Source organism: Spermophilus citellus (genome assembly GCF_964194105.1).
Source record: "Spermophilus citellus genome assembly, chromosome: 2".
NCBI lineage: Eukaryota > Metazoa > Chordata > Mammalia > Rodentia > Sciuridae > Spermophilus > Spermophilus citellus.
Window position 1 is genome coordinate 211,668,346 of NC_138183.1, and position 23,057 is coordinate 211,691,402.

General features: G+C 36.0%; 1 protein-coding gene across 2 annotated transcripts in view; it reads right to left on the reverse strand.

Annotated features, from left to right (window-relative positions):
• TSG101 (tumor susceptibility 101) overlaps positions 1–23,057 on the reverse strand; it is a 66,768-nt gene that overhangs the window by 34,900 nt on the left and 8,811 nt on the right. The window contains exons 3-7 of one of the 2 annotated variants that reach the window (XM_081278743.1): positions 22,743–22,808; positions 20,529–20,692; positions 12,865–12,991; positions 12,683–12,775; positions 8,514–8,580 (exon numbers count right to left, since the gene is read on the reverse strand). In XM_081278743.1, coding sequence (XP_081134869.1) covers positions 8,514–8,580; positions 12,683–12,775; positions 12,865–12,991; positions 20,529–20,692; positions 22,743–22,808 — 517 coding nt within the window. The remainder of the gene's footprint in view (positions 1–8,513; positions 8,581–12,682; positions 12,776–12,864; positions 12,992–20,528; positions 20,693–22,742; positions 22,809–23,057) is intronic. The other variant, XM_081278742.1, reaches the window with a different exon arrangement.

Genomic DNA, 23,057 nt, shown 5'->3' on the forward strand with positions numbered 1-23,057 from the left:
GCCACCTCTACAGGAGACTGCTACTAACACCTTTCTATCACCAGAGGGCGTAAGTGTCCAACCAACAGCACCACCTCCATATGCTGGGAGGCTCCCAACACCTGCAGTTGATAGTTGGGATCCTGAGACAGGATCTCAAATATTAACATGCCCTGTATTTGAGGCAGGAGGGCAGCAAATTCACCATGCTTTAAATTTCAAAACAGTGAAGCAGCTAAAAGAGGCTGTAACAACCTATGGTCCTCAAGCACCCTTCACTGTAAGCATGGTCAAATCCATTACCAACTTGAACATGACGCCAGCAGATTGGGCTAATATGTGTAAAGCTGTGCTAAATGGAGGACAATACCTGTTATGGAAGGTTGCCAATGAGGAATTTTGCAAGGAGATGGCTAGGCAAAATGCAGCAGCTGGTTATCCTCAGAGAAATCTAGATATGTTCTTAGGAAAGGGACCTTATGAGGATCAGCAGCAACAAATTGCATATGATCCTGGTGTATATGCACAAATTGCTGCAGATGTGGTTAGGGCATGGAAGACTTTACAAGGACATGGAGGTTTACAAGGTCAATTATCTAAGGTAATACAAGGAGCTAATGAACCTTACGCTGAATTTGTAGATAGGCTTATTCAAACAGCTACCAGAGTTTTGGGGAATACAGAACAAGCAATGCCATTAATAAAACAACTGGCTTATGAGCAAGTGAATCGTTGGTGCAGAGAAGTCACAGACCATGGAAACATGAAGATTTAAACACATATATTAAATTATGTAGAGACATTAATGAACAAGGGCAAGTCGTAGCAGCTGCAGTACTGTTGAGAGCCACAGCCGAAGGGGCCCCAGCAAACTTCCAGCTGGAGCAAACGTTCAGACTGCCAGCTGATGATTGGCTCACAGCGGCCCCGGCAACATCTAGCTGATTGGTTCCTCTGTGGTGATGCTCATTGGAGATGCTCATTGAGCTGTTTCCCCGCCCTTTCAGACTGCCAGCTGATGATTGGCTCACAGCAGCCCCAGCAACATCTAGCTGATTGGCTCCTCTGCGGTGATGCTCATTGGGCTGTTCCCCTGCCCTTTCAGACCACGGAGCTGCTCATTGGGGGACTTCTTTGGCTCCGCCCACGCGACCCACCCAAAAGGCCTCAAGAGCAGGAGGATTGTGGGAGTGGGAGAGGCTTGTGTGTTTGTGAGAGAGGCTTGTGGGAAGCCGGTGGTGGCAGTTGGGCTCTGAGGGTTTTTCCTGAGGAGCTGTTTTGTTTGGCGTGTGTGGTCCTAAAAATAAAGTTAGATTCTTTTGACAAGTGGCTCCTGAATTGTGCCCAGCCAGACTGCGGCACAGTGCAACAGGTTTTAGATGCCAGAGACATTAATGAATAAGGGCAAATCGTGGCAGCTGCAGTAAAACAGGCTTTAGATGCCAGGTCAAGAACATGCTACAATTATGAACAAACAGGAAATTTTAAAAGGAATTGCACCATAGGAGGAGGGTTTAACAAAACTAGGTATCAAAGGAGTAGCATACTGGGTATTTGCCCACGATGCCGTAGAGGGAAACATTGGGCTAATGAATGCCGTTCTCAAACCACCATAGAGGGTACTCCATTATCAAAAAATGAAGAAGGACCAGGTGTTTATCCATGATATCGTGGAGAAAGGCATCGGGCTCCATTGCCAAAAAATGGACAGGGGGGCCCAATGCTCCGGGGCCCAAAACCACAAATATACAGAGCACTGGAGGAACCTAGCAACCCCATCAGGGTAGTGCCCAGGACACATTGTCCATTAGATCCCTCATCAGACAAAGCAGAGGGAGCGCAAGGTTGGACATCTGCGCCTCCGCCAGATCAGTACTAACTCCAGAGATGGGAGTTCAAATAATTCCCACAGGAGTAAAAGGACCGCTTCCCCAAGGAACAGTAGGCTTATTGTTAGGACGCAGTTCTTCTACTCTAAAAGGACTTATGATAAGTCCCAGGGTAATTGATCTCGATTATGAAGGTGAAATAAAAATTATAGCCAGTTCTCCAAATGGTATATCAGTAATTTCACCAGGAGATAGAATAGCACAGTTACTAATAATACCCAGCCTACATGATAAATTTTCCAGTCGTACTGTAGAAAGAGGCTCCACAGGTGTAGATTGGGCTATGCTTTCTTTAAATTTAGATTCTCGCCCCATGCTAAAATTAAATATTCAAGGACATGAATTTAATGGACTACTGGATACAGGTGCAGAACTTAGCATCATCTCTCATCAAGAATGGCCAAAACATTGGCCATTACAACAAGCCACTCAAATGCTTCGAGGCCTAGAAGTGGCGACTAATCCCCATAGAAGTGCAATGGTATTAGATTCGAAGGATCCTGAAGGATGTGAAGGAACTATACAGCCATATGTATTGGATCATCTTCCCATAAATTTATGGGGACGAGATGTCCTAGATCAATTAGGTTTGACATTAACAAATAACATCAACCAAAATGCACCCACTATTATGACTAGACAAGGTTTTAGGAAAGGAAAAAGATTAGAAAAACAAGAACAAGGTATAGCAGCACCAATACAAATAGATCAAGGAACGGACTGACATGGGTTGGATTTTCAGAAAGGGCCACTGAGAAAATAAAAATTATGTGAAAGACCATTATGGGTTCCTCAGTGGCCCCTGACTAAAGAAAAGATACAAGCAGCCCATGACCTGGTCAAACAACAATTAGCAGAAGGACATATACAAACTTCTGAATCTCCCCATAATACTCCCATTTTTGTCATTAAAAAGAAATCTGGTAAACGGAGATTATTGCAAGATTTAAGAGCCATTAATAATGAGATGGTTATTATGGGACCTGCTCAATCGGGGATTCCTCAATTGTCTGCTTTGCCAAAAACCTGGTATGTTTTAGTTATAGATATTAAAGATTGTTTTGTTTCAATTCCAATTCATCCTGAGGATAGTCCACATTTTGCATTTACTATCCCTGCACTGAATCATGAAGGTCCTGATCAGATATGAATGCAAAGTACTCCCTCAAGGGATGGCTAACAGCCCAACTATGCGTCAAATTTATCTTAACAAAGTAATCCAGCCACCTAGAAATCAAAATCCTGAACTACAAATATTTCACTATATGGATGATGTATTATTAGCACACAAAGATAAAAACACATTGCTAGAATGTTATGCCACACTTACAAACTTATTAAAAAATTATAATCTAGAGATAGCAATAGACAAAGTACAATTAAATTTTCCAATTAATTATTTAGGAGTTCTATTATCCTCAACCATGGTCCGTCCACCAAAAATTCAAATACGAGTAGATCAACTCAAATCACTTAATGACTTTCAAAAGTTATTAGGAGACATAAATTGGATAAGGCCTTATCTAGGTATACCAACAGCAAAGTTGGGACCTTTATTTGATATCCTAAAAGGTCCATCAGATCCAAATTCACCCTGAATGTTAATGCCTGAAGCAAGAAAGGCATTAAAAATCATTGAAACATATATGGAAAATATGCATTTGGATAGAATTGATATGTTTGCCTTTATTATTTATTGTACTACCAACAAAAAATATTCCTACAGGAGTATTTTGGCAAGAAGGTCCATTATTATGGACACATTTATCTTATTCTCCTAACACTATTCTTACTAGGTATCCTGAGGCTGTAGGACAATTAATACTCAAAGGAATAAAAGCAGCAAAGGGAGTGTTTGGAATTTCTCCCAATAAAATTATTACTCCATATACTATGAATCAAATTGATGAGTTAGCTAATGAGTTAAATACTTGGGCAATAATCATGTGCAAATCTAATGTTTCATTTTATAATCACTTACCATCTAATCCTTTATTGTCTTTTTGGTCATCGCATCCTATAATTTTTCCAAAAATGACAAGAAAAACACCTATCATGAATGCTCCAAATATATTCACTGATGGGTCAAATAATGGTACAGCAGCAATAGTTACACCTGATCAAACTTTTACATTTTTAGTACCCAAACAATCAGGTCAAAAGGTAGAGCTTAATGCAGTATTACAAGCTTTTGTGATGTTTAAAGATTCTGTATTTAATCTATTTTCCGATAGTCAGTATATAGTTAATGCTATAGTATCCCTTTGAAGATGCTGGTAGGATTTCCACTTCCTCTGTTTTCTCTTTGCTTCCCACTATACAAAGTCTAATCTGGGACAGAAAAGATCCATTCTTTATAGGACATATCAGGGCACATACAGGATTGCCTGGAGCCCTTAGTTTGGGCAATGATTTAGCAGATAAAACTACACATGACATACATATTTTCTCTACACTAGAAGAAGCTACAAATTTTCATAAAAAGTTCCATGTCAATGCTAATACTTTACAAAAGTGTTTTAAAATAACTAAGGAACAAGCTAGACAAATAATAAAACAATGTCAAAATTGTGTGAACTTTTTACCACAAGTTAATCTTGGAGTCAATCCTAGAGGACTGATACCTAACCATATTTGGCAGATGGACGTCACACACTTGCCAGAATTTGGAAAATTAAAATATTTGCATGTTACAGTTGATACTTCTTCCGAATTTTTGATGGGCTCCCTTCATGCCGGAGAAAAAAACTAAAGATATTATAGCTCATTGCTTACAAAATTTTGCCACTGTGGGCGTGTCAAAACAGTTAAAAACATATAATGCCCCGGTTATACTTCTACCTCTTTTAAACAATTTTGCTCATCATTTGGCATTACTCATATAACAGGAATCCCATACAATCCACAGGGACAAGGCATAGTTTAAAAGAGCTCATAAAACTATTAAAATGTACTTATTAAAGCAAAAAGAGGGAATTGGAAAGGGGTATATATTCCCCAAAGATAAACTTAAAATAACCCTTTTTACTCTAAACTTTTAAAATTTGGATTCATCAGGGCTTAGTGCTGCGGAAAGGCATATGTGTCCAAAAAATGTACATAAGCCCAAGGTACTTTGGAAGGATATTCTAACAGGACAATGGAAAGGTCCTGACCCAGTAATTGTCTGGAGTCAAGGGTCTGTGTGTTTCCACCGGGACAACAACAGCCGATTTAGATTCCAGAGAGATTAACTAAGGTCCTGACTCAGTGATTGTCTGGAGCCGGGGGTCTGTTTATGTGTTTCCACAGGGAGAACAGCAGCCGATCTGGATTCCAGAGAGATTAACTAAAGTGATTTCTACAGACCTAAAAGAAGATGATTTGGCTCAAATCCATAACAGCTGATATCCAAAACTCCAGTTTGGCTACCCTCACATCTGCGACAGAACCAGGATGCTTTTTTCAATATCTATTTTATTATTACCCTTCACCGCATCATGAAGTTCTATTTTGTTTTTTGAGCTCATACAGACCTAGGTTAATGTTTTGCTGATCAGTTCTATTTTTTGACTATAGAGTTTTTAAACATTGCAATGGAGATTTCACCTGTAAAAAGTTATAAGGCCTTTACTATTATGTTATGTGTTGTACGTATTATGTGTGCACACTTGTGTTTTATGTTGTATGTTTGTATGTATGTATATCCATATATCATATATGATGAGCGCTCATGAAAAAATGGACCGCAATAATTTTTTTTATTCACATGATTTAAATGGTTTAATTTAAATTGGGCAAACAGCTGTTGAGGATTGTTTTAAAATGTGAACAAAAAAGGAGGTTAACAGATCTGTTTGTTTACTTTCACCTTTCCTTTTCATTATATTTAATAATTCTGTTCAAGATAATGTAAATTGTTAAGAAAATTGTTTTTTTTTAGTGCCTTCTGGAATGTTACGTAATTTTTTCTTTAGCCATTATTGCCAGAATGCCTATCTTCATCCCAGTGCTGGTGAAGACAAAGATAAAACCAATCTACAGCTTCTGCAATAGCCATCACTGAACTGCTTGCAGAACTTCCCTGGACTATGTATCACTTGTATGCATTGTGAACTCACTTGTATGCATTGTGAACTATCTGTTGGTACAGAGACTTGTGGTAGTGTTGGGGTATTTTTGCTGATGGTGTCATCGGTGGTACAATTTTTCCAAAAGGAGCCGTCAATTGGCTTAGTGTATCTTCCTCCCTTCTGCTTGTCATGGTCGTTCAGCTAAAATTTGGGGGCCAACAGAGGTGAGGCAAAGAACCTCACCCCCACCGCTGGTACAAAGACCTATCCACAGATGTGGCTGTATGCTGAACCGGTAGTCAATAACGGGTAAGATCCAATTGCAATGGTACCAACCTAAGACAGGAGGCTGACACCTTGAGGTCAGCTCATCCAATTACGGGTAAGGACCATATGTACTATTGGACAACCTAAGGCAGGCACGGTCCCTAAGCCACATGCTTGTTGTTTAAACAGAGAGGGGGAGATGTTGAGAGCCACAGCCCAAGGGGCCCCAGCAAACTTCCAGCTGTTTACTGGCAAATGCCATAATTTCATTCTTCTTTATGGTTGAGTAACATTCCATTGTACCACTAGTCCAACTTTCTATAACAACAAAAGGCTCTTACATTCACCATTTTAAGATAAAGTGTCTTGGGGCTGGTAATGTGGTTCTAGTGGAGTGCTTGCTTGGCATATGTAAGGCCCTGGGTTGGATCCCCAGCACCTTAAAAACATAATAAGACAAAAACAAAAAAATTTTCCAGAGTCTTGAGTCACTGATTTATTAATTCTCCTTCAAAATAAAAGTATAAGACAAAGGTTCTGAAGTTCTTCTGCCAAGACCTTTTATATGCAGAAAGATAGAGGTGGCAATTAAAAGTTACCCTTAACAACTCATTAACATATTATGTTTTGAGATTAAAGGTCACATGGGGGGGTAAAGCATTAAATCTTTGAAAATAAATCTCAAAAAGGAATTTCTTACAAATAAACTCAAGTAACAACAAGTAAGATCGACATTTTTGCCAATATTTTCCGTTTCATCTACAAGTTTATTTTAAATGACTTTATTGTTCAGAAGTCCATTTCCTATTGCACTGTAAACAACTAACTGTTCCCTCTAGATCCAATGTTCCTTTTTTATTACCAGCTATAATTACAAAGGTTTATGACTTCAAGGCTCAGGACTGCATTTCTTCAACTCAATCAGAAAATTCATGGGGGGGCTTGAGAAATCTAAAACTTATACATAAAGAAATCATTCTGTTTTGTTCCTGACATTATTTTAGTTTCTGCTTACGTATGTAAAGTGACAAAATACTTACAACCTTATAAAGCTAATCCCTGAAATCAGGAAAGGCCCGATATGTTTGCTAAATTCAACTTTCAAGATCCTGGATGTTATATGGGTACATACATATATTTATGTATGACAGGTGTTTAGGAAATCTGGTTTCGTTTATCTGTGAAGGTTACGAGTTGGTTATGTAAAGCTAAGAAGAGTTGCAGTTTAAAATTTCTTATTCTTCAGAGTAAACTGGAAATGTCATCTAGGCACCAGTAAACGCCAGTCATGCATTTTAAATTACAAAGACCACCTTTGTATTTGTAGATTATCACTGGAATAAACACATTTAAAACATATTAATAATTACTCTTTGAATTTCTTTATTATTCACAGACTGATTTCATTATTAATTTTCATGTTATTACAAATGAATAATAAAGGTTGATAATATAGGTAGACTATCATCTAAATTCATATGAATTATTAATAGATTCCCTGTAATTTATAGAAAAAAATTTAAAGGGTATTAAAATATTTTTATCAGCTGGGTACAGTGGTATGCTTATAATTTGCAGTTACTTGGGAGGCTCAGACAAGAAGTTTGAGACCAACCTAAGAAATTTAGCAAGACCTGTCTCAAAACAAAATAAGGGGTGGAGGATGTAGCTAAGGGGCATAGGGCTTTGCATAGCATGTGTGAGGCCCTGGGTTCAAAGCCTTCTGCTGAAAAAAACATTTTTTTTTGCCCCTGAATTCTTTATAACTACATTACTCCATTAACATTTTGACTATAGGCTGGGAGCTGTGGTACATGCCTGTAATCCCAGTGGCTCTGAAGGCTAAGGCAGGAGGATCATGAGTTCAAAGCCAGCCTCAGCAACTTAGCGAGGCTCTAAGCAACTCAGTGAGACCCTGTCTCTAAATAAAATACAAAAAAAGAGCTGGGGATGTTGCTCAGTGGTTAAGTGCCTGGGTACCAAAAAAAAAAAAACAAACAAACAAACAAAAAAAAACAATTATCTACATTAAATATATAAAGTTCCTAAAAGGGAAGTAGCTAAAATTTCAAGGTCCAAAACCAATTGAGATCATTGTCATTAACCATCCTACCCTTTTCTTCTCTGTAAATAAGATGGAGCTGTTTTTTTCTAAACTGGAAAACTCCTTTCAATATGTATCATAAAATTCTGCCAATAAAACAATTTTTAGCTTAGACTGAATTACAACTAAATTTATTTTAATGCTGTAGTTAGTGACCATTATTTTGATTTTAAGTCCAATAGAATTTTTAACACAATTTTTCAGAAGATAATTTTTCATTACCTGGGATTGGGAGGGTATCCAGATGGGTAGGCAGAGATTCCACTTGGCATGCCTGGCATGTAGGAGGCTAAAAAACAATTTTTAACATTGTAAAATAATATGCACAGCCCTGAATATGGATACAATTTAAAAAGACAGACATCAGTGTTAAACCACAGCAAAATTTCATAGAGTTAAAAAATCCAAATTTCAAATTCAAAATAGAACAAATATCTGGTTCACATTAGTTCAAGTAGTAAAAATTTTGAAGTCACTTAATTCTCAAATCATTAAACATGAGTGAGAACACTCATGAAAACCCCAACAAAAACAATGTTGTAAAGAGGTCAACTTGGTCAGCTCTATAAGTTCTCAAGGACTCTATAAAGTAAGAGGTGGTTTGATTTACACTTTAGAAGAATGAAATTTCTGGCCTCATTTGGTCCAAGATCAGCTTCTTAGAAAGTGAGCTCTTTATTGTATCTAAGAAATCTTTGACATTTCTTTTACTATTATGTTGACCAATTCACACAGCTGATTTTGTTGGATTGCTCGAGAACTTAAAACTTTAAAATACAATGAGAAGTATCATAAAAAACAACAACAACAAAACTTACATTCTGTTCATCCAAACTGGTTAAAAACAAAACAAAAGCTTGGAAATAATAGGAAAAAAATTAAAATCCAGCAATCTTAAAAGAATGCTTTACACATTCTTTAAAGAGAGCACTAACAGCACAGAACTAAGGTCAGTGATATCAACAAGCTAAGCAATGCAGAGGAAGAAAAAGAGAAGATGATTTTAGCCTTAACTGGAAATGACTTGCTCTTAGAATCAATGTTTCCTCAGTAAAACTTTTTCTTTGATGACAATGACAAATCATTCTTTAAGTCAATAAATAAATATTTTAGTGACTTCTATTTTATAGGCACTGGGGATCTGAAGGAGAGGTTAAGAGAAGGTTGAAAGAAAGAAACCCTGGCCTCAAGCTAGGGATACTGCTAGATTCCATAAGAGTTTTTTTCTTTCCCAGGCATAAAGCACAGCTGACCTTTGTAAACATCTTTTTGAGAAGATGAGGCTACTACCAAGTATCAGCAACACATGCAATTACTACCCAACTCCCATGTGAGTTTCTTTTAAGACATTGGTGGGCCTTTATTTTGTTCACTTATTTATATGAGGTGCTGAGAACTGAACCCAGTACCTTGCACATGCTAGGCAAGCACTCTACCACTGAGCCACAACCCCAGCTCCCTCTTTCTCTCTTTAACATACAAACCATATCCCATAAGTGTAAGCAATTTCCTCATAATTTTAAGCAATTTTTCTTTTCTAAATTTATATGAGATAACTCTAAGAATTAAATGAAAATACTGGGCTAAGAATGTAGCTCAATGGTAGAGTGCTTGCCTAGCACGTACAAGGCCCTGGATTTAATCCCCAGTACTACCAAAAAAAGTTATATGAAATATTTAGCTGTAACTCATAATCACTACTAATAAATGTGGATTATTATTCTCAAAAAAGAGGTTAGATTGTAACACTTTTTTTCTTTTAAAGAGACATGGTATTGACATATTAATACCATGACATTGGTAGACCTTGAACTCCTGGGCCCAAGCAATTCTTCTGCCTCAGTCTCCTGAACAGCTGGGACTACAAGCATGGACCACCAGGCCTGAGTAAAACACCTCTACACAGAAACTTTCCCAGGCACCACGCATGCCATAGCCATGGAGTCATGAGGGACCCCAATCTCAGACACTGGTCTCCCAATCACTGTCACCACTCTCCATATAATACATTAAAAAACAACCTTAGAAATTATCCTAAAATAAAAATTTTCTCAGTAATTATAATAATAAAAAAGTACATAATTTCTCAACCATAATGGATGTTTATGTATCTAGCCACACTGCTTGGCTATTCCTTATAGTATGTGTGTGTGAGGTGGATGGAATTCAGACTTTAATTTCTTCTTTTTTGTACCAGGGATTGAATCCAGGGGTGCTTTATTGCTGAACTATACCTTTAGTCCTTTGTATTTCGAGACAGTGTCTCCCTAAGCTGCTTAGGGCCTTGCTAAACTGCTGAGACTGGCCTCAAACTTGCAATCTTCCTAGCTGGGCCTCCCGAGTCACTGGGATTACTGGTATGTGCTATGATGTCTAGCATAGACCTTTACTTATTTATTTTAATACTGGGGATTTAACCCACAAGTGCTTAACCACTGAACTACACTCCCACTCATTTTTATTTTGAGACAGGGTCTTGTTAAGTTGCTTATGGTCTCACTAAATTGCTGAGGCTGCCTTTGAAATTGTGCTCCTCCTGCCTTAGCCATGGCACCTGGTCAACCTTTATTTCTTTATAGTTATATCTAATACTAATACTTGTCTAAATGGGTAAACATATTAAACTGGACCCAATAGTCTAGGCACAGTGGTACACACCTGTAATCCCAGCATCTTAGGAGGCTGAGGCAGAAGGATTTTGAGTTCAAAGCCAGCCTCAGCAACAGTGAGGAGGTAAGCAACTCAGTGAGACACTGTCTCTAAATAAAATACAAAAAGTGTCTGGGGATGTGGCTCAGGGGTCAAGTGCCCCTGAATTCACTCCTCAATACTAGACTGGATAGACAATAAACTGGTCTCTTTTAGCCATTTAATTAGCTCTAGAGTGTTTAATGTAACTTACAGTGAGTACAAAATTAAACTGCAGTAGTGACCATAATAGAGCGGTCCCTTTCTAGACTATTATACTTCCAATGTCAATGTGAAACTGAAAAAACTTTAGAAAGAATAATGTCACTTGGGAAACTACCTAGATTTCTGAAAAGGTTATCTTTGTATTAGTGATAAACTGTCAATGTTATTTGAGCAAATAAATAAGAGTAATGAGATCAGAAAATATTTGCTATTTCAAACTCAAATGATCAAAAATATTTTCCACTCTACGGCACTAAAGTTAACAGGATTTAGTAAGAGGAAAACAAAATTTCTCACCCCAAAGTATCACTACTAGCTTTAATAAAAAAAAAAAAAAAAAAAAAAAAAAAAAAAAAAAAAAAAAAAAAGCTAATCCTAAAACCAAGTTTATTTTGGGAAGGCAGGGAAGGAAAAAGAAATGGGGTTCTATAGTTCTTTGTTAAAAACAGTTTATTTTAAGATACTGTAAATGAGGGCTGGGGTTGTGGCTCAGTGGCAGAGTGCTTGCCTAACATGTGTGAAGCACTGGGTTTGATTCTCAGCACCGTATATAAATGAATAAAAAAAAAAAGTGCAAAATCAACAACTAAATAAATAAAAGATACTATAAATGATAATAATTTTCTGTCCATAAATTGTGTTGTAACAACAACAAAAGTTCTTTGCTAGATTCCTGTTCTGCTTTGTAAGGCAATATGCTCTTCAAGAAAGAATGGATTTGGGCTGGGGATGTGGCTCAAGCAGTAGCGCGCTCGCCTGGCATGCGTGCGGCCCGGGTTCGATCCTCAGCACCACATACCAACAAAGATGTTGTGTCCACCGAGAACTAAAAAATAAATATTAAAAAATTCTCTCTCTCTCTCTCTCTCTCTCCTCTCTCACTCTCTCTTTAAAAAAAAAAAAAAGAAAGAATGGATTAGAAAAGACAATGATTTTCAGCAGAAGAAAACTGAAAGCTCACATAATTGTCTTAAAAGAAATCAATCTGGTTCATTATACTCTTAAATACTTTCATAAAAAAATCAGTTTAGAACACAATTAAATCAATATAGATTTAGTAAAGTCGAAACAAATAAGTACAACCAACTCCCAGTTATTCAGGCTGATCTTTAAGTATCAGTAAGAAAATTTTTAAAAAACCCTGATAATAGGGAAAATATATACCAATTAGGGTATACCCTTCCACACAAGGTTAAATCATGAATTGGCTGTACTAATGAGAAGAAAGCTGAGAGCTAGATATCCAATTGTGTATACCCAGAATAGCTGATTGTGAAGGATTTAGCTGACTTTATAGTAAATTCTTATCTGCAACACTGACCCCCTAGAATGTTGACTATCTTTCAAGTTATATCTGTTTCCAAGCTGATCAAATAAAGCTATTCTGTGGCATGCATAATTTAAAAAATTTAGCTCTATTCCAGCATTTTCTCCTCCATTTTGGAATCCAGCACACCCATACTTAGATTTCTACCCACAAATGGAAGCCCAAATGCCAGTCTTTGGTAGGAATCGGTACATGCAGATGTGGGGCCTCAGAATATCTCCCAAAACTCCACTAACTTGACAGGCTAAAAAAAAGTAAAGTGAATATATTAAATTTCTTAAGTAAGACTTTTTACAAGGCTTTTTTTTAAAATCAAAGCTCAAGTCTACTTACTATTTGGTGGCCCTGTTGCTTGGTATGGTGGATAGGATGCTGAAATAGTAGGACGAGAGAAGACTGGTGGTTCATCTCCAAATACCACAATCATAACCTGAATAAGCCCCAACAAGTCTGACTGTGGCTAAAAGAGAAAAACAAATTCATGTCAAGTTGCTTTTTGGCAAAAAGCTAAAGTTTGGTCATTTCACATCAGTTTTCAATTCAGTTTGACAGTTTTATTTGCAGATTCCCAATCAAAAATATTCCATTTCTTAGTTTATTTTAACAATGTTAGGTGGTTTTAAAATATTATTTCTACACTCATGGCAAGGTTCTTGCTTCAAGTATATAAAAGCAAAATTCAGATAGTATTGTTCTTCTCCTGACTACACAGAGCTTATCAAAACTTATTGTCAATGGAAGATTCAAGCATATTGGAACAAATTCAGGAATGGATATAAACAAGGGCCACAATATTATTTAAGATCTTTAAAAGACAGCAATGATACCTTGGAAATATGTGTTCTTAAAAATGATTTTTAGGGGCTGGGGCTTATGGGCACTGGGTTCGATTCCCAGCACTGCATATAAATAAATAAAGGTCTGTCAACAACTAAAAAGAATTTAAAATAAAGATAAAAATGATTTTTATTAAAGGCAGTATTATGAACTCTGAATTCATAGGTACTTTAGTTTAGAAATTGCTGTATTGTAAAAAAGATAAAAATTGTTAAAGGACCTCTCCTTCCTATAACAGGGTCAGTGCTTGTTTTTCAATAAATGTTGCTAAAATTTTCTCTCATATATTTATTGATAACTGATTTAAGGCAAACTATGTTAGACAAAGGTGTTCAACTGGCTTTTTAATAGTTCTATTTTTACTCCTTAACCTATCTTGTGTATATCTTATCTCAAATACTTTTTCCATGAACTCATCAGTTTTTGATTGATGGTTTAATCATCTCAGTCAGCTAACCTCCTTCATATATATATATATATATATATATATATATATATGTGTGTGTATATATATATATATATATTTTTTTTTTTTTTTTGCAGTGCTGGGGACTGAACTCAGAACCTGTTGCATGATAGCCTCTGTACCACTGAGCCACATCCTCAACCCTTGTAACTTTTTCTTCTCCCGATAGAAGAGTTAGTAGCAATTTATACATTCCAAAGAACCAAATTTATCTCATATTCAATTTTGATCCACCTTATAGAAGACGACAATGAAAACATTTTCCAGTATGTATATGCTGAGGATGGGGGTAAACATGTAGTATCTACCTGTGCAGTACTCAAGAGTATGTGTTGGGGGTGGGAGCTGTTATGTGGTATGGCCACTTAGAACATACATGACCCACTCTCTCCAATTTTTTAGTTCAACAGAACTCCAAAGTGTACAACAGTCTCATGTAAGCTTTTTTTTTAGTTGTAGTTGGACACATTATCTTTATTTTATTTATTTATTTTTAAGTGGTGCTGAGGACCGAACCTAATGCCCCACACGTGCTAGGCGAGGACTCTACCACTTAGCCACCATCCCAGCTCCTCGTGTAAGCTTTTTTAAAAACTAAGATACAATTCACATACCATAAAACATTTCTAAAGCTTACAGTTCAGTGACTTGTAGTTTACTCATAAAACTGTGCAATCATCACTACCATCTAAGTTCAGAATATTTTTATAATCTCAAAAAGAATTCCTGTGCCCTATTAGTAGTCATGTCTCATTTTCTACTCTGCAGTCCTTGGTAATCAGATCTACTTTATCTCTACAGATCTGCCTCTTCTGTATGTTTCATTAAAATGGAATAATATAACAAGTGACCTTTTTGTGTCTGGCCCCTCTCAGCATAATTTCCCAATATTCATCCATATTGTAGTATGAATTAGTTCTTCATTCATATATTCTTAAAACTACAATTTTGTCGAAACAAATTTTAATTCTTTATTACACTTTTTCACACTTAATTCTGTGAAACGAGGATTAATCTAATCTTTAATCTGTTTCTAGGCCTATTATAAAGCAACAGGTTACAGATTCAGAATGACTTGCTGACTATATTGCTATAGGATATGAAAGAAATAACAAAAGTATTGTAGCAACTTTATTTTAATATTTTTGGGGTGCTGGGGATTAAATCCAGGGACTTGTGCATGCTAGGCAAGCATTCTACCACTATATCCCAGTCCTGTAGCAGTTTATTTTGGTTCAAACACCTAAAGACCCATTAAGCAGATAATACCTTTATAAAATTGTTTTCCTATTGAAAACCCCATAAACTTAAGCAACATTCCTTTCTTCTCCATCCCTTTTTACTTGTTTGCTTTTCTAATAAACAATAAAAAGGTCAGATTTTATATCCTAAGCAATATATTAGTCAGGATTAGGATATTTTTTAATATTTATTTTTAAATTGCAGGTGGACACAATATCTTTATTTCACTTTTATGTGGTACTGAGGATTGAACCCAGTCCCTCACGAGTGCAGGCGAACACTCTACCACTGAGCCACAATTCCAGCCCCAGGATTAGGATTAATAAGTAACTTAACTAGATAATGATAAGTGATAGAAGTTTTATATTGTCATGTAAGATTACTACAATGTACACTGAAGCTTTCCCTTATACTTAGTTATAACTAATTGAGAAGTTTTCTACAAATGTCCATGCTCCTTTCATAATAGAGAACTGTTGCTGAGAATAAGCTGATTAAAATTTCCAGTGCTCCTTACAGTAGTGTTTATCAATGGAACATAGCCAAAGTGACTTAATTCCTAAATGCTTAACTCCCATGCTAGGTGGATAAGAAAGGAAATATTCTTTACTGCTTTCTCTGCTCTTCCTGAATGCACAGGACTCTGAAGTCCTAGTAGGACATGGTAGCATCACAAATTAGAGAGAACCTGGGTCTCTAAAGCACAAAATGAGGAAAGCTGCCTGCCACCGAAGGAATACTCCCAGTGAACTATAATGTAGGCAAGAAATTTCTAAGTTAACACTTTAACTCTGTGGGCAAATGAGAATTAACAGACAGGAATTAATATTTTACCAGGATTCTCCATGGTATAACCTCATCTATCACACCAAAGTTTGCCACCATTATTTCTGTTTTTAATCATATTTGTGAAATGTCATACAGAAATATATGAAACATATGTAACTTTAAAAAGTAATGATTAATTACAGTATCTGTGTAGCTATTACCTAAGTTAAGAAACAGAAGACTGCCAAAAATGTAGAAAGAAAATATTTCCCTTCCTGTCTGCATCTACCTCCATCAACTCTAGAGGTAATAACTACTTCTCTGACAGCAGACATTCTTTTGCTTGACTTTAAACATACTACCTTATGATTTCCTAAACCAGATACTGTTTAATTTTGTTTGTTCTTGAACTTCACATTAATTAAACTACGTATTCTATCGGGACTTCTTTTGCTTAGCAATTTTTGCAGGATTCATTCTTCAACAGAGTATTTTTTTTTAATTGCTGTATGTTGTTCCAATGAATGAATATACTATCACTTCTTTATTCTTTCTCTTGCTATTGATACTTTTCTGAGTTATACCCAACCAACCTTTGGCTACTAACCACCACGCCTCTATGAACATTCTTATTTCCTAGTACATGGTTGCAATGGTGATTTTTGTGCAGAGTTGTCAACTGAGGGTGATATTTTTACCTCTCAGGAGATATTTAAAACTCAAGACATTTATGGCTGTTACAACTGCATGTGTGTTATGCTACATCTTGTGGGTAAAGGTTAAATGATCTTCATCCTACATTAAACAAGACAACCTTCTCAGAACAATGAATTATCTGACTCACAGTGGTTAACAATGCTGAGGTTGAAAAACATTTTTCTAAAGTATACACCAAGGGATGGGACAGCTAGTTCATACAGTATGTATTTTTACAACTTCACAGACTATACCAAACTGATTTCCAGAGCAGTTTTGCCAATTTTACTCCTACTAGCAGTATTTATGAGTTCCTTTTTCTTTACATCTTTACTCTTGGTACTGTAACCAACAGTACAAATCTGGTGAATATGCAGTGATATCTTTTTGTGGCTTTAATTTAAAAATCATCAACTACTAAGCAAGGTTAAACATCTTTCCATGTTTACTGCCCATCGATATTTCTTTTTTATCAAGTTATTTGTTCAAATCTTACTTTTACTTTATTATTGTATTTCCTTAACAATTCACAAGTTATTTACATATTTTGGATATTATTCTGTGGGCTCTAAGCATACAAATATTTTCTTCCAGTGTGTGATTAGTTTTTCACTTTTTTCCCCCCCTCACAGTACTGGAGATTTAACCCAAGGGTGCTCTCCCACTGAGCTACATCCCTAGACCTTTAAAAATTTTTTAAAAACTTTGAGACAGGGCCTCCCTAAATTACCCAGGCAGGCCTCGAATTTAGCAACCTTTCTCCCTCAGCCTTCTCAGTAGCTAGGATTATAAGCATGTGCTACTACGCCCAGGTCTTCACACTTTTAAATGTGTTGTTCATGAACATAAGTTCTTAATTTGTATAAACTTTAGGTAAATGGGTAAGTCTTTTAATTCTTTGGCTGTTAGGGGAAAAAAAAAAAAGTCCACCTACTAAAAGATCATAGACAATTTGCTAAATTATCTCCTAAAAGCCTTTTACAATCTACCTGAAATTGATTTATGTCTATTTTTAAGAAGGAATTCAACTGTCACAACTTCATCATTGAAAAATTCATTCTATCCCCCACTGATCTAATATACCATTGTCTTATATCAAGTGTTCTTATATAGTGTGCTTTTTTTAGGTTCTTTATTATGTTCTATCTATTCATTTGTTTATTCCTGTAACAATCATAGTATCTTAAATTATTAGTTTTATACTAAATTTTGCTATCTGTAGAGCAAGTCTCTTTCCCATTCTCCTTATAAAGCACCTTGACTATTGTCAATCTTTTGCATCTCCATATACATTTTAGATTTTGCTTAGAATTTCACAGATTAACAAATATACAAGCAAATAAAAACTCCTCTCAGGATATAGATCAACTGTATAGAAAAAACATTTTTATAATATTAAATCTTCTAATCTATGAATAAGGTTCTCTCTTTTTTGACTCAGGTTTTCTTTAATGTCTTTCAATAAAGTTTAAAATCTTTTCCATAATATAATATACATCATTTGTTAAGTCTATTCTTGTATTAACTACATTAAATAAATATATTTATCTTCCAGTTCATTAACCCTCTATTATTATACTGAATTCAATCTGCTATAAACTCATCTATTGAGTTGTTCTAAGATTTCCACTTGGTTCCTTTTTAATACAATTCTACATCTTCTTTTCTTTTCCTTCCTTTTTTTGTGGTGCTAGCGATTGAACCTAGGGCCTATAACTCTGAGCTAAAAACCCTAGCCTTATATTATTCTATTTTTCAGTTCTAAGTTTTTCTCTTGGTTCCTTTTAAATTCAATTCTCTCGTCATTTTTTTTCTTTCTTGTTTTGTTTTTTGGTACCAGGGACTGAGCCACATCCCTAATCCTTTTTTTATTTAGAGACAGGTCTTGCTAAGTCGCTTAAGGCCTTATTAAGTTGCCAAGTCTGGCTTTGAATTTGCAATCCTCCTGCATCAGCCTTGAGTTGCTGGGATTACAGGAGTGTGCCACCATGCCCAGCTTATCTATTTTGTTGAACACATTAATCACATCCTGATAACTGGGTTACCTGAGGTCGGGGAGTGTCTTGTTTCTACTATCTTTTTTCCCTGCTGATTCGCTTTCTTTATTGATGTATTTAATGATTTAGCATATCTCATGGTATATATACACAGTGGAATATTACTCAGCCATAAAGAAGAATGAAATTATGGCATTTGCCAGTAAATGGATGGAACTAGAGACTATCATGCTAAATGAAATAAGCCAATCCCCCCAAAACAAAATGTACTCTCTGATATATGGATGCCAATTCACAATTGGGGGGCGGGGTTTCGCCGGATTGAACAGGGAGGAACAGGAGCTTTGAAAGAAGAGGGGATGGGAATGGAAAGATAGTAGAATGAATTAGACATAACTTTCCTATGTTAATATATGAATACATGGGGCTGGGGCTCAGTGGTAGAACACTCGCCTGGCATGTGTGAGGCACTGGGTTTGATCCTCAGCATCACATAAAATAAAATAATAATGCCCACCTATAACAAAAAAATATTTAAAAAATAAATATATATATATATGAATACATGACCAGTGTGACTCCACACCAGGTACAACCACATGAATGGGAAGCTATACTCCATGTATGCATGATGTCAAAATACATTCTATTATCATGTATAACTAAAAAGAACAAATAAAAAATAAATATATAAAATGAGGGCTGGGGTTGTGCCCCAGTAGTAGAGCACTCGCCTAGCAAGTGCGAGGCCCTGGGTGATCGTCAGTACCACATACAAATAAATAAATAAATAAAATAAAGATATTAAAAAATATATATTTCTACAATAAATGTAAGTGAAAGAAAAGTCCAAGATTTTAATGCAATCCACTACGTAAAATGCAACAAATGATCCATGAAATTCTCCATAGTCTTTTTTTTTTAAATAATTGTTTTTTAGTTATAGGTGGACACAACATCTTTATTTTATTTTTATGCGGTACTGAGGATGGAACCCAGTGCCTCATGCATGCTAGGCAAACAGTCTATCTCTGAGCCACAACCCCAGCCGCTCTCCACAATCATTTACAATACTTTCTAGACATCTAGTTGGCTAATTGTTGATGCTGAAGATTCTATCAATAACTTAATAAAATTCAACAAAAAGATAAAAAAAAGAATTAATTCAGCATATCTCTTCAGGAGGGAAACTCAAGATCTGACTTATTTCTTTATAGCTTTCTTTTCTCTTAAATCTTTTGTTTTAAAGGCCTGGCTGTCTTGACAGTCAGAATAGCAACTTCTGTCTTTCCATCCACTTTAGGTTGTTTGAAATTCTGAAGGCTTGTGTGGCCCTCCGTCCAGATTCTTTCACCCTGCATCCAGAAACAGTAAATACCACTAAGGGACAGGGCACAGTAGCACATGCCTCTAATTACAGTGACTTGTGGGCCTCATGAGGCAGCAGGATTGCAAGTTCAAGATCAGCCTCAGCAACTTAGCAAGAGACTCTCTCAAAAAATAAAAAGGGCTACAGATGTGGCTCAGTGGTAAAGGGCCCCTGGGTTCAAGCCTCAGTATTTAAAAAAAAAGTATGTACTTATACAAAGCATTATACAAATAAGATGTATTTCTTTCTTTTTTTAAGAGGAGAGGAGAGGAAGAGAGCGGGAGAGAGAGGGAGAGGGGGGAGGGAGGGAGAGAGACAAAGAGAATTTATTTATTTATTTTTTTAGTTTTTTGGCGGACACAACATCTTTGTTTGTACGTGGTGCTGAGGATCGAACTCAGGCCGCACGCATGCCAGGCGAGCGTGCTACTGCTTGAGCCACATCCCCAGCCCCAGATGTATTTCTTTTAGAGGGCCTTTCCTAATTACCTCAGCTCAGTGATTAGTCTCTTATCTGAATTTATCCGCCCTTCTTGGAATCCTTCTTGAGTTTTAATAGAAAGCACACGCTAGTGAGCAAAACATGAAAAACGACTAATTCACAGAACCTATTAATACTTACATGTTTCCATTCATGTAGATAAGGAAGATATATTTTCCCATTTGCATCAACATGCTTTCCTGTCTTAATAGTCATTGAACTAGTAGGTTTAACAAAACATATAGGGGGATTATATGGGTATGTGTCCAGCAGCCACAGGCATATTGGAATGTTGTATGTATTACCTGAAAGAGAAAGAGAAACTTTAGTTATTCTATTTTTATTTTTATTCAAAAACAGTTTAATAGGTAAGGGAGAGCTACAATTAAGGAACACATGTCAAACTTGCAGCAAATATTTTGTTTCAAAGTTCTGTTTAAAATTAGTTTCTCAATTTTTTTGTTTGTAAAACACATAAGTAGGATGAAGGAGCTAACTGATCACTACTCTGCCTATGCCTTCCTGATCCTATAAAACATTCTTTATGAATTATCTTTCGATCCAATCTATTCTTTGCTACCTGACTCTCTTCATTTCAGTTAATAAAGCTTGCTGGGAAGGGAAATGAAAGGAAGAACATGGCTTAACGTGCTACAGGAGAAAGTGATAAATCTGAAATTCCCTTGACAAAACCTAGATTATAAAACTCAATCCAATAGTCAAACAGATGCTAATTGGTTTCCACAGTCTGACAAATGCATATAGCCTTTTCAGTGGTAATTACTCAGAATCATTCATGTCATTCTCTTCTTTTTGCTTTATGAAACAATCTGAGGTGAGAAATCTGACTATATGTAGTCAAAATGAAGCATCTTAAAGAATCTGATAGTTAATATATTAAACAAAAATCACAGTATTTTCTTACTATGCTCAAAGTCCAATGTTCCAAGCAACTATCTGAATCACCTAACATAATTTATATGCATTTTCCCCTTAGAAATAGTTCCCTGCACATAAATGTCATCTGAAGATATTAGATAGTTATAGGACTTCAGATTTGTTGTTTTAGCCCAGAATTACCTAGAGTGAACAGTAATGGGAAGTTCCAATAGGACATAGGGTAATATATAAAACATAAGTTTTTCCCAACACCCAGAATTCTCTGCTTTGTGTAAATGAAGAATTTCCCGGAGTAATGTACATTTGTAAACTATGTTACTTATAACCTATTTCCTTCAACAGAGTTTATTTTCTGAGGGCAAGGGCAGAGTTAGTAATCTTGACTTTCACTGAGTCCTCCCTAAGCTTTCCATATTTGCTTTACACAGTGCTAATGCTTGATTAAGTATCCGCCCCCATCTATAATATGCATCCTATTATAAAAGGTTGACTCGTCTTTTAATAGGAAGCTCAAATGTCATTACCTCTGTGATTTTCCCATGTGGCCTTGTTCTCCTTTGAAATTTCACTGTATCTTAAAAATTTTATTATTCTATAAGCACCTATAGACATGTAAATCTCATTTATTCCCTGTTTTTGTTATTAATGTAGATTGTTCCAGAAAAGATGAACCCATTATTCATCTTTGTGTCCATAACCCCTATCCCTATTACCTCATGCACAGCAAGTACTAAGTGAAATCAATGGGTAAGTTATAGGTCACAGGAATAATTAACAGAGCTGTCCAAAACCAAGTTTCTTTTGAAGCTGAGTGCACTTTTATCACTGTAGGTATTCCACCAGAGGATGACTGACTGGCTAACAGACTAATTATCCATCATCAACATTATTACAAACCTCACATAAATAGTAGCTACTATTTATTGTCTGCTAATTATTACCAGACTCTGTTCTACATCCTTTACCTATATTATCTCAATGAATTCTCAGTTTCCCTGAGTTAGGTACTATTATTCAAATACTAGAGATACTTCTAGTGACAAACCTGAGCAATTAGAGAGTAAGAATTCAAACCTAATTCTGTCTCAACTTTAAATCCTCCTATACAACTATACAATCTGGCATAGTCAGAAAAGACTGAATGGCGTGGAGGCTGAATGAATAGCCATCTGAGATCGCTTTTTAGTTTCAAAATTCTCCTATTCTCTGAAACAATAAATTTCTCCAATGCAATTAGGCACAGGACATCTTGATAAGAAGCCTTATAAAAAGCTGAAATATGAGCTGCTGCTGCCAAATTAAAACAGAAGTTAAAATTAAAGTTAAAACAGAAGTTAAAATCTCAGTCATCATGAAAGCCTTGACAAAGTAGGTTCAATTTACTTCTAACTTTTGGCAACATATTTATTATGTCGTCAAATACATCTGAACTGGAAACATAAATAAGACATTTACCTCTATAAGGCACAGGAATTGTTCCAGTAAGGTTCATTAATTCCCTGGAACTGCCATCATTAAAAACTGAAAGGAAAGAACAAAGATTTTTTAAAAAATATTTATTTTTTAGTTTAGGTGGACGCAATATCTTTATTTTATTTTTATGTGGTGCTGGGGATTGAACCCAGTGCATCAAGCATGGTAGGTCAGTGCTCTACCTCTGAGCCACAACCCCAGCCCCAGAACAAAGATTTAATCATGAGCATTTTTGTAGATACTCTCATACAAGTTATTCTTTTAGAAACAATAGTTAAAATTCACTATTATCCTTGA